Here is a 12,697-nt window from a genome sequence, read left to right as displayed (position 1 = left end):
AACAGGCATCACAGTATTACAATGTATAAAAACTTACCTCCTTCTCCATAAAACAAGAGGCCATTATAAAATTTTGTTTCTGCCTGTTTTAAAAAAAGAAATAAGGATAAGGTGGGAGGAGTGAGAAAAAAGAAAGGAAAAGAAATAAAAAATAATACTACAGATTAATTCACATCTAAACTCTTAAAACGATGCATATTTCAAAAGCAAAATGCTGTCACAAATTCACTTACCATATATACTCAAGTATAAGCCGAACCCCCCTAATTTTATCCTAAAAACAGGGAAAACTTAGTGACTCAAGTATAAGCTGAGGTGGAAAATGCAGCAGCCACTGGTAAATTTCAAAAATAAAAATATATACCCCAGGGGCCGGAGAGATAGAATGAAGGTAAGGTATTTGCCTTGCATGCAGAGGATGGTGGTTCGAATCCTGACATCTCATATGGTCCCCCGAGCCTGTCAGGAGCAATTTCTAAGCATAGAACCAGGAGTAACCCGAGCGCTGCCAGGTGTGACCCAAAAAGAACAACAACAACAACAACAAAGATATATATATATACCCCAATAATTGAGAACTCAGTAAATAAATAAGTACATGATTACATTTACAATACATTACTGTTTGATATACTGTATACCCATAGTATTCAATAGCTAAAGTGAATAAACCATTTAAGACAGTAAAGCAAAAAAAAAAAAAAAAAAGACAGTAAAGCATTGTAAATAAATGGTTAAAAATCCTGAATCCTGGGGCCGGAGAGATAGCATGGAGGTAAGACATTTGCCTTGTATGCAGAAGGTCGGTGGTTCAAATCCCAGGGGTTCAAATCTCGGCATCCCACATGATCTCCTGAGCCTGCCAGGAGCGATTTTTGAGCATAGAGTCAGGAGTAACCCCTGAGCGCTGCCAGGTGTGACCCAAAAACTAAAAAAAAAATCCTGAATCCTTATACTCCAAAACCCGAGTATAAACATTATTTACATGACTTTACTGCCTTAAATGGGTTTTTCACTTAATTAAATGTGCCATTGAATATTGTGGGTTAAATACCGTTCAGCCGCCTACCTCTTCAGCTCAGCTGCAACTGACTGAGCTGAAGTATAGCCCCTCCAACAGATGGCAGAAGATGACTGGAGACTACATGTGCACACTGAATCAAAAAACCTGTATGGCCCAAGTATAAGCCAACTTCGGCTATACACAGATATATACACTAAATGTGATTCTCTGAATTGCTTACAATGCTGATTAAATTCAATTTATTCTTAGAGTACCAGATAGATTTAAGATACACATAATTATAGCTTAATTTCTGTAGCTTTTACTTGATCTGACAACTGATTGATCCAATCCTCCTTCTAATTCTCAGGACTGAGATCCTATATACAATATACAAAAAGAGAAAAGAAAAAAGTATACTGACCTCTAGTAATTTTTAAATTATGAGTAAGGGGAATAAAAACTAAAAGCATGGAGGACGGGAGAGGGGAGGGGAGGGAAAAAAAGAGAAAAAAACTAAAAGCACATTAAAAATTTATCTTTAAATTTAGGATGAAATGTGCACAGGGTCCAAGGAGGGGCTCTCCTGGTTCAACTCAGATCAGCAATGCAGACCGAGAGGTTCAGTGCATAGATTCATGCTGGGGCCCATGTGTTTAGGGGAGGCCAGGAACTGTGAGGGATTAAACTATCAGGGCTGAGTGCAGGCAAAGCACATGCTCCAGCCCTCTGAACTATTTCTCCTGCCCAAGACCAAAAATTTTTTAAATCAGTATATACCACAGACAACAATACACTTTGAAATGACACAGACCCAAATTCAAAGTTTTACTAGCACTAAGATCCTGGGAAGTAATGCCTTCTTTAAGCCTGCCTCAGTTTCTTCAATGATTTCTCAAGTGTGGTACACAATATATAAGTAATGTGAATGGCAGTTGCTATTACTTTAAATAAACCATTAAATACCCAATAATATTTATACACAGCATACACACAGGTAAGCACATATTTATGTTTAAGTTACTTCTAAAAATCTTAATTACCTCATATTTTAATTTCTTGATTTCACAACAAAGCGCAGCATAAACAGTGATGACCTTGTTTAAGACCTAGTTTCAAGGGTAAAAATTTAAAAGCAAATAATTAAATGATAATAAACCATTACAGCATTTAAGAAAAAAAAAAGTTTATGTTTAGAAATTTTACCTTGTTTTCTGTCTTAATGAGTTCCAAAAGGGAAGACTGTTCATATGGCAAAAGCTGTATAGAAAAAAAGAACATTTCAATCTGTAAAATCATTTAAATTTTAAAGATACAACAGATACTAACTATATTTCTTTGTTTGGGGCGAGGGTGGTTGGGACATACCCAGCATTGTTCAGGGGTTACTCCTGGCTCTGTGCTCAAAAGTCACTCCTGGCAGGCACAGGGGACTATATGGGATGCCGGGATTCAAACCAACACTGGTCCTGGGTCGGCTGCTTGCAAGGCAAACTACCTATCACTGTGCTATCTCTCCAGCCCCAAGGTACTAACTATATTTCAATTAAATTTGTGTTAGATCCTATACTTAGAACTAGTACCAAACAAAATGAGAAGTGGAATTATTACTAATAAACTTTTCAGGATACTTAAAATGTTCTAAAATTGAATATGGCAATTGTATCATACTGTAAATATAGCAAAAAGCAAATATATATATATATATGTCTATATACATATATATGAATATCCCAAAGAAACTTTATTAAAATAGTCCTCTTATTACTTAGAAAAATATTTATTACATAATAAAAACTATTATTTGGGGCTACAACTTAGGCTATAATTTTAATAATAAAAAGAAAAATCGTGCTCGCTTCGGCAGCACATATACTAAAATTGGAACGATACAGAGAAGCTTAGCATGGCCCCTGCGCAAGGATGACACGCAAATTCGTGAAGCGTTCCATATTAAAAAAAAAAAATCTTTGCAATGAAACAAAGCAGAAATGACTTTATACATTATAAATTAAGATCCTCTAAACAGTATATGGAAACTTTAGCAATAGTGAAATTATTCACATCTTGATTGGGATATAAGTTACATATGAATATATGTGTTTGGCAAAATATTAGAACAGTGTAATTCATATTAAAATTTATTCATTTCATGGGGACCGGAGAAGCGGTAAGGCATCTGCCTTGCATGCGCTAGCCTAGGACAGAATGCAGTTCAATCCCCTGGCATCCCATATGGTCCCCCTAGCCAGGAGCAATTTCTGAGCGCATAGCCAGGAGTAACCCCTGAGCAATGCTGGGTGTGGCCCAAAAACAAAAAACAGAAAAAAATTGTATTCATTTTCACTATCAGTGCTTCTCAAATAGTGAGGCATGCCCCTGGCTCTGTAAAGGGGGATGCGTTTGAAGACGGCAAACACCGTCATAACAAGCTAAGCCCTGTGTTTATGTCTCTGGAGCTGAGAGTAGTTGTGTCCTGCTTCAAACTTGCTTCGAAAAGCTATGCATTACAAAACATGCTCATTGTAGCCATTAATCCAGACTCTGAATAAAAAATCAACTCAAATTATTTTATATATTTTTGTTTTGCAGGTTCAAGTTTTTTTTAATAGATACTATTTATAGTTGTGCGGGGGGGGGGCATGAAAATGTTTTCTTCTTCCTAGGGGTCATGACAGAAAATAATTAAGAAGCACTGCACTACATATATATAATGACCTCAACAAAAAATGAACAATACTCGGTGTTCATTTTCTGAAAATTTAAAAAAAGTCTAATCCAAAGAATTGCAGACTGTGTCCTTCTTTTGATTTGATTTTCTGTGTCAAACCCAGCAATGTTCAGGGCTTACTATTGGTTCTGCACTCAGGGATCACTCGGCAGGGTGAATGGGCCCACATGTGTACCAGGGATCAAACCCAGATGGGCCACAAGCAAAGCAAATGTCCTGCCTACTGTACTATCCCTCCAGCCCAGCTTGTGTCAACTCTTTAAGATGACAAAAGTAACTACATGCCTTAGAGAAAAATAAATCAACCACTTCTCTGGAAGTTTATTTCTCCCAATTACAAGTAATTTTTCAATTGATCCATATTAGAAAAGTTGCTAATGAAATATGATTCCACCTTTAAAAAATGTCAGCGAAAAAAAATTATGGCATCTTGTGGTTTGTTGTAATTTGGATAGAAACGAAAGGCATCACATTAAGCAAGATAAGTTAAAGTGAAAAAGACATATAGCAGTGATCTCATTTATTTGTGGTATATATAGAATTAAAACAAACAGATTGACTCAAGATAACCCTTGGGTCTGAACTGCAAAATTGAGAATATCAAACAAGAGAGGGGTTATGAGTGAGGCATTGGGAAGAGAAGACAGACTGAAGGAACAAGGATACATGTGAAAATGGTGGTGGTGGGGCCGGGCGGTGGCGCTGGTGGTAAGGTGCCTGCCTTGCCTGCGCTACCCTAGGACGGAGCGGTTCGATCCCCCGGCATCCCATATGGATCCCCAAGAAGCCAGGAGCAACTTCTGAGCGCATAGCCAGGAGTAACCCCTGAGCGTCACAGGGTGTGGCCCAAAAACCAAAAAAAAAAAAAAAAGAAAATGGTGGTGGTAGTGTGTTAACTATATAACAAAACATGGGCCAGAGTGGTAACACAGTGGTAGGGCATTTGCCTTGCACTTGGCTGATCCAGAACGGACGCAGGTTTGATCCCCCAGCATCCCATTTGGTCCCCCGAGCCAAGAGGGATTTCTAAGTGCAGAGCCAGGAGTAACCCCTAGCACTGCCAGGTGTGGCCCAGAGAAATAAACTCTCCCCCAAAAAAAACAAAAAAGGGGACCGGAGCTATAGCACAGTGGTGGGCATTTGCCTTGCACAAAGCCAACCTGGAACAGAACCTGGTTAGATTCCCAGCATTTCAGATGGTCTGCAGATCGGAGCACAGAGCTGCCAGGAATAACCCCTGAGCACCACTAAGTGTGACCCAAAAACAAAAATTAAAAAAAAATTTAAAAAAATTAAAAAACTAAAAAAAACTATATAACTATATAACTTAGAGGGGGAAATAAGGGAGGCATCAAGACCAAACTGATGCAAGACTACTAAGTAGTTGGTTAGAGACAGAGGGGACCACATATTCTAGCCGCCCTGGGGGTGAGAGAAGAGGAAATGGGAGGTAAGACAGAAACAGGGGTGTAGGGAGGACAATTTGGGGATGGGAATCCCCCCTGATATTATGTAAATATGTACCTAAAATATTATTGTCAACAATATGTAAGCCACTATGATCAAAATAAAAATTATATTAAAAAAAAAAAAAAAAACCAACATCAGAAGGCCATTCTAACTATGACTCAAAAGTTTTAAGTTGTAAAATAAAAGATTTTATAATTCTTTTGACCATTCACTTGTAGGATATTGTAGTTTTGTCAGGTTTGGGATATTATAAACAAGGTGTTATAAAAATTCTTGTACAAGTGGAAGTTATATTTTAAAAAAGCATCCTTTAATAAATGCCTAGCAGTTGAATTGCTGGATTATAGAACACTTGCACATTTATTTATTTTTGTTTACTGGGCCACACCCAGCAATGCTTCAGGGTTATTTCTGGCTGTACACTTAGAATTTATTCTTTGCAGTACTCAGGGGACCATAGGGGATATTCAGAATCAAATCCAGATCAGTAGCATTCAAGGAAAGCGCCCTACCCACAGTACTATAGCTCCAGCCCATACATGTTTCTTGTATGTTTTAAAGTAAACAAATAATATTTAATAAATGTTTGTCCCATTAGGCAATCCCTCTAAACATGTAAAAGCATCCCAGTTGCTTCACATGCTCACATTAATTTAGTACTGTATTTTTTATTTTAGTTTCTCTGAGAAAAATGAAATGGTACCACATGGTTTAAATTAAAACTATTAATATCTTTAGTTAAAACTTTTCACACTGTTTTTCTAAGCTCTGTGTAGGATGCCAAATTTCTATTTTTCTTTTTCTCTCCTGTATGCTTATATAGTTTCTTCAGAACACATTATTGAAAAGGTTTGATTGTGTCTAATAAATTGCATTGGAGTTATTAAAAATCAACTGAAAAATAAAAAAAAAAATTAAAAAACTAAAAAAAACTATATACCAAAACATTATTATTGCAATCATGTGACCTAAACTATAATCAAATTTAATAAGAAAATTAATTGCTTTCAAGATATAGATCTCCTAATAATGTATAAAAAGATTTAAAAATAAAATCAAACCTTTAAAGCTATAGGATCAAGATTGAAATCCCAAACATCTCCAATGGAATCATCCAGTGCATCCTCAATTCTGCTCAATTGCAACGTGTACTCTTCAAGAAACTTCCCATAATTCTTAAGCTGAACTTCTGCGTGAATTTCTAATTTAAATTTAAAACAATATGTAAGAGACACAAATTACAAATGATGGAACGTTTTACTTCAAATAATCTTTGAAATCACAGAAAAGGGCCTGGAGATATAGCACAGCCGTGTTTGCCTTGCAAGCAGTTGATCCAGGACCTAAGGTGGTTGGTTCGAATCCCGGTGTCCCATATGGTCCCCCGTGCCTGGCAGGAGCTATTTCTGAGCAGACAGCCAGGAGTAACCCCTGAGCACCACCGGGTGTGGCCCAAAAACCAAAAAAAAAAAAAAAAAAAAATCACAGAAAAGTAGTAGCTACGCATAAAAATTCTAGATTTTTCCTTTTTTTTTTTTGTTTTTTTGTTTTTTGTTTTTGGGTCACACCCAGCAGCGCTCAGGGGTTACTCTTGGCTCTACGCTCAGAAATCGCCCCTGGCAGGCTCGGGGACCCTATGGGATGCCAGGATTTGAACCACTGTCCTTCCTCGTGCAAGGTAAACGCCTTACTGCAGTGCTATCTCTGCAGCGATTTTTCCTTTTTTTTATGGATTTTTTTTTTTTTTTTTGTGCCACACCGGTGATGCTCAGGGGTTACTACTGGCTATGCGATCCTGGCTTGGGGAACCATAAGGGACACCGGGGGATCGAACCGCAGTCCGTCCCTGTCTAGCACTGGCAAGGCAGACACCTTACCTCTAATGCCACAGCGCCGGCCCCTGAATTTCTTTTTTTTTTTTTTTTTTTGGGTCACACCCGGCGGTGCTCAGGGGTTACTCCTGGCTGTCTGCTCAGAAATAGCTCCTGGCAGGCACGGGGGACCATATGGAACACCGGGATTCGAACCAACCACCTTTGGTCCTGGATCGGCTGCTTGCAAGGCAAACGCCGCTGTGCTATCTGAATTTCTTTTTTATAAATTTTTTTCAATGGAACACTTCACGAATTTGCGTGTCATGCTTGGGCAGGGGCCATGCTAATCTTCTCTGTATCGTTCCAATTTTAGTATATGTGCTGCTGAAGCGACCACTTTTTTTATGGATTTCTTATAAGCATTTTTATAGTATATTTAAGCACCATAATTATGTTTGTAGTTGGGTTTCAGTTATAGAAATGAACACCCCCCATTTCACAGTGCAACCTTCCCAACACCAATACCCCTTATCTTCCTCCTCCCCACCCCCTGCCTGTATTAGAGACAGGCATTCTATTTCTCTCACACATGACCATTGGCATGATAGTTGTTAAGTTATTTCTCTAACTGCACTCACCATTCTTTATGGTAAGCTTCATATCAGGGGCCAGTCCTTCCAGCCTCCATCTCTATTGGCTCTGGTTATCATTACAATAGTGTCTTTTTTATTGTTTTTTTTCTTTTCCTTTTTTTTTGTTTTTGGGTCACACCCAGCTGCGCTCAGAGGTTACTCCTAGCTCTATGCTCAGAAATCGCTCCTGGCAGACTCGGGAGACCATACGGGATGCCAGGATTCAAACCACCGACCTTCACCATGCAAGGCAAACGCCCTGCCTCCATGCTATCTCTCCCGTCCATTTTTGTTTTTCTTAAAACCCATAGATGAGTGAGATTATTCTGTATCTATCTTTCTCCCTCTGACTTATTTCACTCAGCATAATAGTTCCCATGTCCATCCATGTATAGGAAAATTTCTTGACTTCATTTTTCTGAATGCTACATAGAATTTCATTGTGTATATGTATCAGTTTTTTTAGCCACTCATCTTGTCGGGCATCTGGATTATTTCCATATTCTGGCTATTGTAAATAGTGCCGCAATGAATATAGGTGTGCAGAAGGCATTTTTGTATTGAGTTTTTGTGTTCCTAGGGCCTAGATTTCTTGAAAATAACTTTAAAGTCAAAGAATTCCATTTTCTATCTCCTCCAAATGTAATAATTTTATGTTTTTTTTATTTTGTTTTTTTGGGTCACACCTGGCAGTGCTCAGGGGTTACTCCTAGCTCTATGCTCAGGAATTGCTCCTGGCAGGCTCAGGGAACCATATGGGATGCCGGGATTCAAACTACCAACCTTCTACGTGCAAGGCAAGCACCTTACCTCTATGCTATCTCTCCGGCCCCAATGTAATAATTTTAAAAACTGTTCATAGATTTTATATTATACTGAAAGATCCTTTTAAACACTAATACTAAAGTAAAATATTTACTGTATATACTCAAGTATAAGCCAACCAAAGTATAAAAAAACTGGGAAAACTAAAAAAGAAAAAAACTGGGAAAACTTAGTGACTCAGTATAAGCCGAGGTTAAAAATGCAAGCAGCCACTGGTAAATTTCAAAAATAAAGATATATACGCAAAACAATTACAATAATTGAGGAATAAATAAAAAGGGGCTGGAACGATGACACAGCAGTAGGGCATTTGCCTTGCATATAGCTGACCCAGGATGGACCACAGTTTGATCCCCCGGCATCCATATGATCCCCCAAGCCAGGAGCGATTTGTGAGTGCGTAACCAGGAGTGATCCTGAGCACTGGTGGGTATGACCCAAAACAAAACAAAACAAAAAAACTTTCTCTGCTATGAAAAATAACTTTTTTCTCCTCAAATGAGATGTGTCCACATACAAAAAAGCCCCCATAATCTTTGCAACCAATCTTCCAAATTGGTTGAATCAATTTATTAGTTACTATCTCAATTTAGCACGAGGGCTAAATAAAGGATGCTTGCCTTGCATGCTTGAATGCAGCTGTATTCAATCCCCAGTGTCCTAAATACTCCCCTGATTACCACCAATCCCTTTCTACAGCTCAAATATTTAAAACTGTAAACAGAATCTCTGAGTCCTAAGTAAGAGTCTAATTCTCACTCAGGAAATAACAAACCAGCAAATGAGTTAAGGGCAATGTTAGAAAAATATGCCAGTAAATTATTCATTCCGTATTTGGGGAAATTCAGGAAGGCAGCAGAAAACCTGAAATGCCACCAAAATTCCTTGTAGTTGAGAATATGAATACTAGTTAAACTGGTTTAAAGGGAGAGGGGGCGGAGCTGTAACCCAGGACAGACCTAGGTTCTAACCTTGGCGTCCCATATGGCCCCGCAAGCCAGGAGCGATTTCTGAGCGCATAGCCAGGAGTGACCCCTGAGCAGTTACCGAGTGTGGCTCAAAAACAAACCAAAAATAAATAAACTAAAGGGGAAGGGGATTGCCTAGGGACAAAATCAGCAAGACATTTTGCCTTGCACACAAATTTGATAAAAATTTATGATTGTAAGATCAAAAATAACTATATGGTTCTTCTAGAGTGGAGCTATTGCTTATCTCTTCCAACAAACTCTATTCCAGAAGTAGTATCTTCGTATCCGAATAGCTAGCAAGATGTCTGATTTATAGAGGAGTCTAATGAGTAAATAAGATCATGCTACATTAAGTTGAGACATTTTCGAACGAAATATTTTATCCCCAGGTATATTAAGATACCGGAATTTTTTTTTTCTTTTTTTGGTTTTTGGACCACACTCTGCGGCGCTCAGGGGCTCCGGCTCTGAGGCCAGAAGTCGGTCCTGGCAGGCTCGGAGGACCATATGGATGCCAGGAATCCCGGGTCGGGGTGCAAGGCAAATGCCCTACTACTGTGCTTATCTCTCTGACTCCCGGAATAGTACCCATAAAACATGTATACGGTGTAGTGGACGGTGTAACAGTTAACACAGAATCCTTTCCACACAAAAAATTTAAGAGATATTTTCTTTTTTTTTTGGTTTTTTTTTTTTTTTTGGTTTTTGGGCCACACCCGTTTGACGCTCAGGGGTTACTCCTGGCTATGTGCTCAGAAATCGCCCCTGGCTTGGGGGGGACCATATGGGACGCCGGGGGATCGAACCGCGGTCCTTCCTTGGCTAGCGCTTGCAAGGCAGACACCTTACCTCCAGCGCCACCTACCCGGCCCCAAGAGATATTTTCTTAAGATCAAATGTCTCCTGAAATATTTTGAGAAAATCTGAAAACCATGCAACTAAGCTTGTGCCCAATAGTCTTTTCTTGGCGAAATTAAGCAAAATTCACGTGCACTTTTTAAAGAATGCAATCTGAGGAAACCAGTTGAGAAGACATCCAAGAATCTCTTCCATCACAATCCAGGGAACATCACCCATGATGAACAGATCCTCAACTCCTACTAATCTCAAGACTTTCCCGCAGAAATATTTTTCGTCTAATTTTCCTTGTTTGCACTCGATCTGTCTGTCAGCTGTTTTAGGCCGCCAATTCCGACGCTCCCATTTCCCAATTCCTTCCTCCCATTTCTGAAACTCTTCAATACCCTTTGAAGGGGGAAACGAACGTCCAGGACGCCGACATTCCCTGGCCAAGCGTTTCCCCCTTCGGACACTCCGGGGCGGCGGAGGCGGCCGCGACGCTTCGAGTTCGGAAAAGTTGATGCGGGAAGGGGACGGGAAGCAGAAACGGGAAGCTCCTCTGGAGTCCGCCTCAGGCCGAACCTGCCGGAGACCCGGCGGAGCGCCACGGCCACGGCGCCCTCCCCGCCGCAGCGGGGCAGGCAGCGGCCTTCGACCCCACCCGGGCGCCCGCACTCCGGCCGGCCCCCGAGCTCGGCGTCCGCAGCCGGCCGCGCAGCTCCGCCGCGGAGTCCGGCCGGGAAGCGGCCGCCGCAGCCCCAGCCCGAGGCAGCCTTACTCTGAGAGCCGTCGTCGACGCGGTCGAACTCCCAGTCCGGGGACAGCGTCTCCACGGCCATCGCCCAGCCGCGGCAGCCCACCAGCGCGAGCGCCGCCCGGCCCGCGTGACTTCCGCCGCGGCCCCCGGCCCCGCCCCGCCCGAGGGCTGCGACCGCGGGGGCCTCTGGGAACGCGAGTCCTCCGAGTGGGCGGGGCCTCCTGGGCTCCGTCATTCGCGTCGTCTTCAGTTTGGCTCGCCTCCCTCCGAGCTCTTTCTTTTGCGTTTTTAGAGCAGCTGCGGAGTCGTTGCCTCGCCCTAGCCCACGCACGAAGCGGAGGGGCGGGGGGCCAAATCCACGGGAAGGCTTCTAACTAGAAACGCGTTTGAAGCTCCAGCCGCTTTCCTCCTGCGTATCCTGTTTCGGAAAACTCGTCTGCAAGAGGAGCGGTGTGGACACAGCAGTGAGAATTGTCGTTCTGTTGTTTCGGGGTCACACCCGGCAGCGCTCAGGGCTTCCTCCTGGCTCTACGCGCGAAATCGCGCCTGGGGGCCGGAGAGATGGCATAGAGGGAAGGCAGAAGGTCATCGGTTCGAATCCCGGCGTCCCATAGGGTCCCCCCTGCCTGCCAGGAGCGATTTCTGAGCACGGAGCCAGGAAAAACCCTGAGCACTGCAGGGTGTGACCAAAAAACCACACAGAGAGAGAGAGAGAGAGAGAGAGAGAGAGAGAGAGAGAGAGAGAGAGAGAGAGAGAGAGAGAGAGAGAGAGAGAGAGAGAGAGAGAGAGAGAGAGAAGAGGAAAGGAAGGAAGGAAGGAAGGAAGGAGAAGGAAGGAAGGAAGAAGGAAGGAGGAAGGAAGGAAGGAAAAGAAGAAGAGAAAAAGAAAGAAAGAAAGAAAGAAAAAAGAAAAAAAAAGAAAGAAAGAAAGAAAGAAGAAAGAAAGGAAAGAAAGAAAGAAAGAAAGAAGAAAGAAAGAAAGAAAAAAAGAAAGAAAGAAAGAATGAAAGAAAGAAAAAGAAAGAAAGAGAGAAAAAAGAAACAAAGGAAGAAAGAAAGAAAGAAAGAAAGAAAGAGAAAGAAAGAAAGAAAGAAATTGCTCCTGGCAGGCTCCGGGGACCCTATGGGATGCCGGGATTCGAAGCACCGTCCTTCCGCATGCAAGGCAAACGCCCTACCTCCGTGCTATCTCTCTCGGCCAACAGTGAGAATTTTTACTCTTCTGACCCTACGCTTCCAGACTCCAGCCCGGTTGTACTGGCCTTGCACCCAGCAGATTTGGATTCTATCCTAGCAAATTGTGTAAACTCCCCTGTGCCCCGCCAGTCGATCCCTGTGCACAGATTTGTGAAACGTGGTCCAGAGATTCTAGGGTTTGGGTTTAGGGTTTAAGGGTAAGGAGATGGAGATGGAGAGATGTAAAGCATCTCTCAAATACAGACGAAAATAGTGCCTCTATTATGTCGACTCTATGCAATTTTCTATTGTTACGTTGCTGAATCGCTTACGAGGATTTTCTCTATTATCCAGATCATTCTTGCCTGTGGCAGTTGTTCCTAGATAGGTATAGTAAATGGTCTTATCATCGAGGAATAAACTATGCAAAATTTAACACATGCATACTATGAAAATGCTAGATAAAAGAAATAGTGAG

General features: G+C 41.5%; 1 protein-coding gene, 1 non-coding gene and 1 pseudogene across 2 annotated transcripts in view; 1 reads left to right on the top strand and 2 right to left on the bottom strand.

Moving 5' to 3' along the window:
* The window catches only part of WASHC4 (WASH complex subunit 4), a 98,844-nt gene extending 87,706 nt beyond the window's left edge, over positions 1-11,138 (bottom strand). The window contains exons 1-5 of the mRNA XM_049783149.1: positions 11,065-11,138; positions 6,266-6,405; positions 2,210-2,263; positions 2,047-2,112; positions 38-83 (exon numbers count right to left, since the gene is read on the bottom strand). Coding sequence (XP_049639106.1) covers positions 38-83; positions 2,047-2,112; positions 2,210-2,263; positions 6,266-6,405; positions 11,065-11,125 — 367 coding nt within the window. The 5' untranslated portion in view covers positions 11,126-11,138. The remainder of the gene's footprint in view (positions 1-37; positions 84-2,046; positions 2,113-2,209; positions 2,264-6,265; positions 6,406-11,064) is intronic.
* Positions 2,855-2,961, top strand: LOC126023513 (U6 spliceosomal RNA). The gene has a single exon (XR_007500630.1). It is a non-coding gene; the product is annotated as a U6 spliceosomal RNA (small nuclear RNA).
* Positions 7,301-7,415, bottom strand: LOC126023624 (uncharacterized; annotated as a pseudogene).
* Positions 11,139-12,697: the final 1,559 nt, after the last annotated feature.

This window comes from Suncus etruscus, chromosome 11, assembly GCF_024139225.1.
Source record: "Suncus etruscus isolate mSunEtr1 chromosome 11, mSunEtr1.pri.cur, whole genome shotgun sequence".
NCBI lineage: Eukaryota > Metazoa > Chordata > Mammalia > Eulipotyphla > Soricidae > Suncus > Suncus etruscus.
Note: the sequence above shows the minus strand (reverse complement) of the source record. Positions and strands in the feature narration are given on the sequence as shown.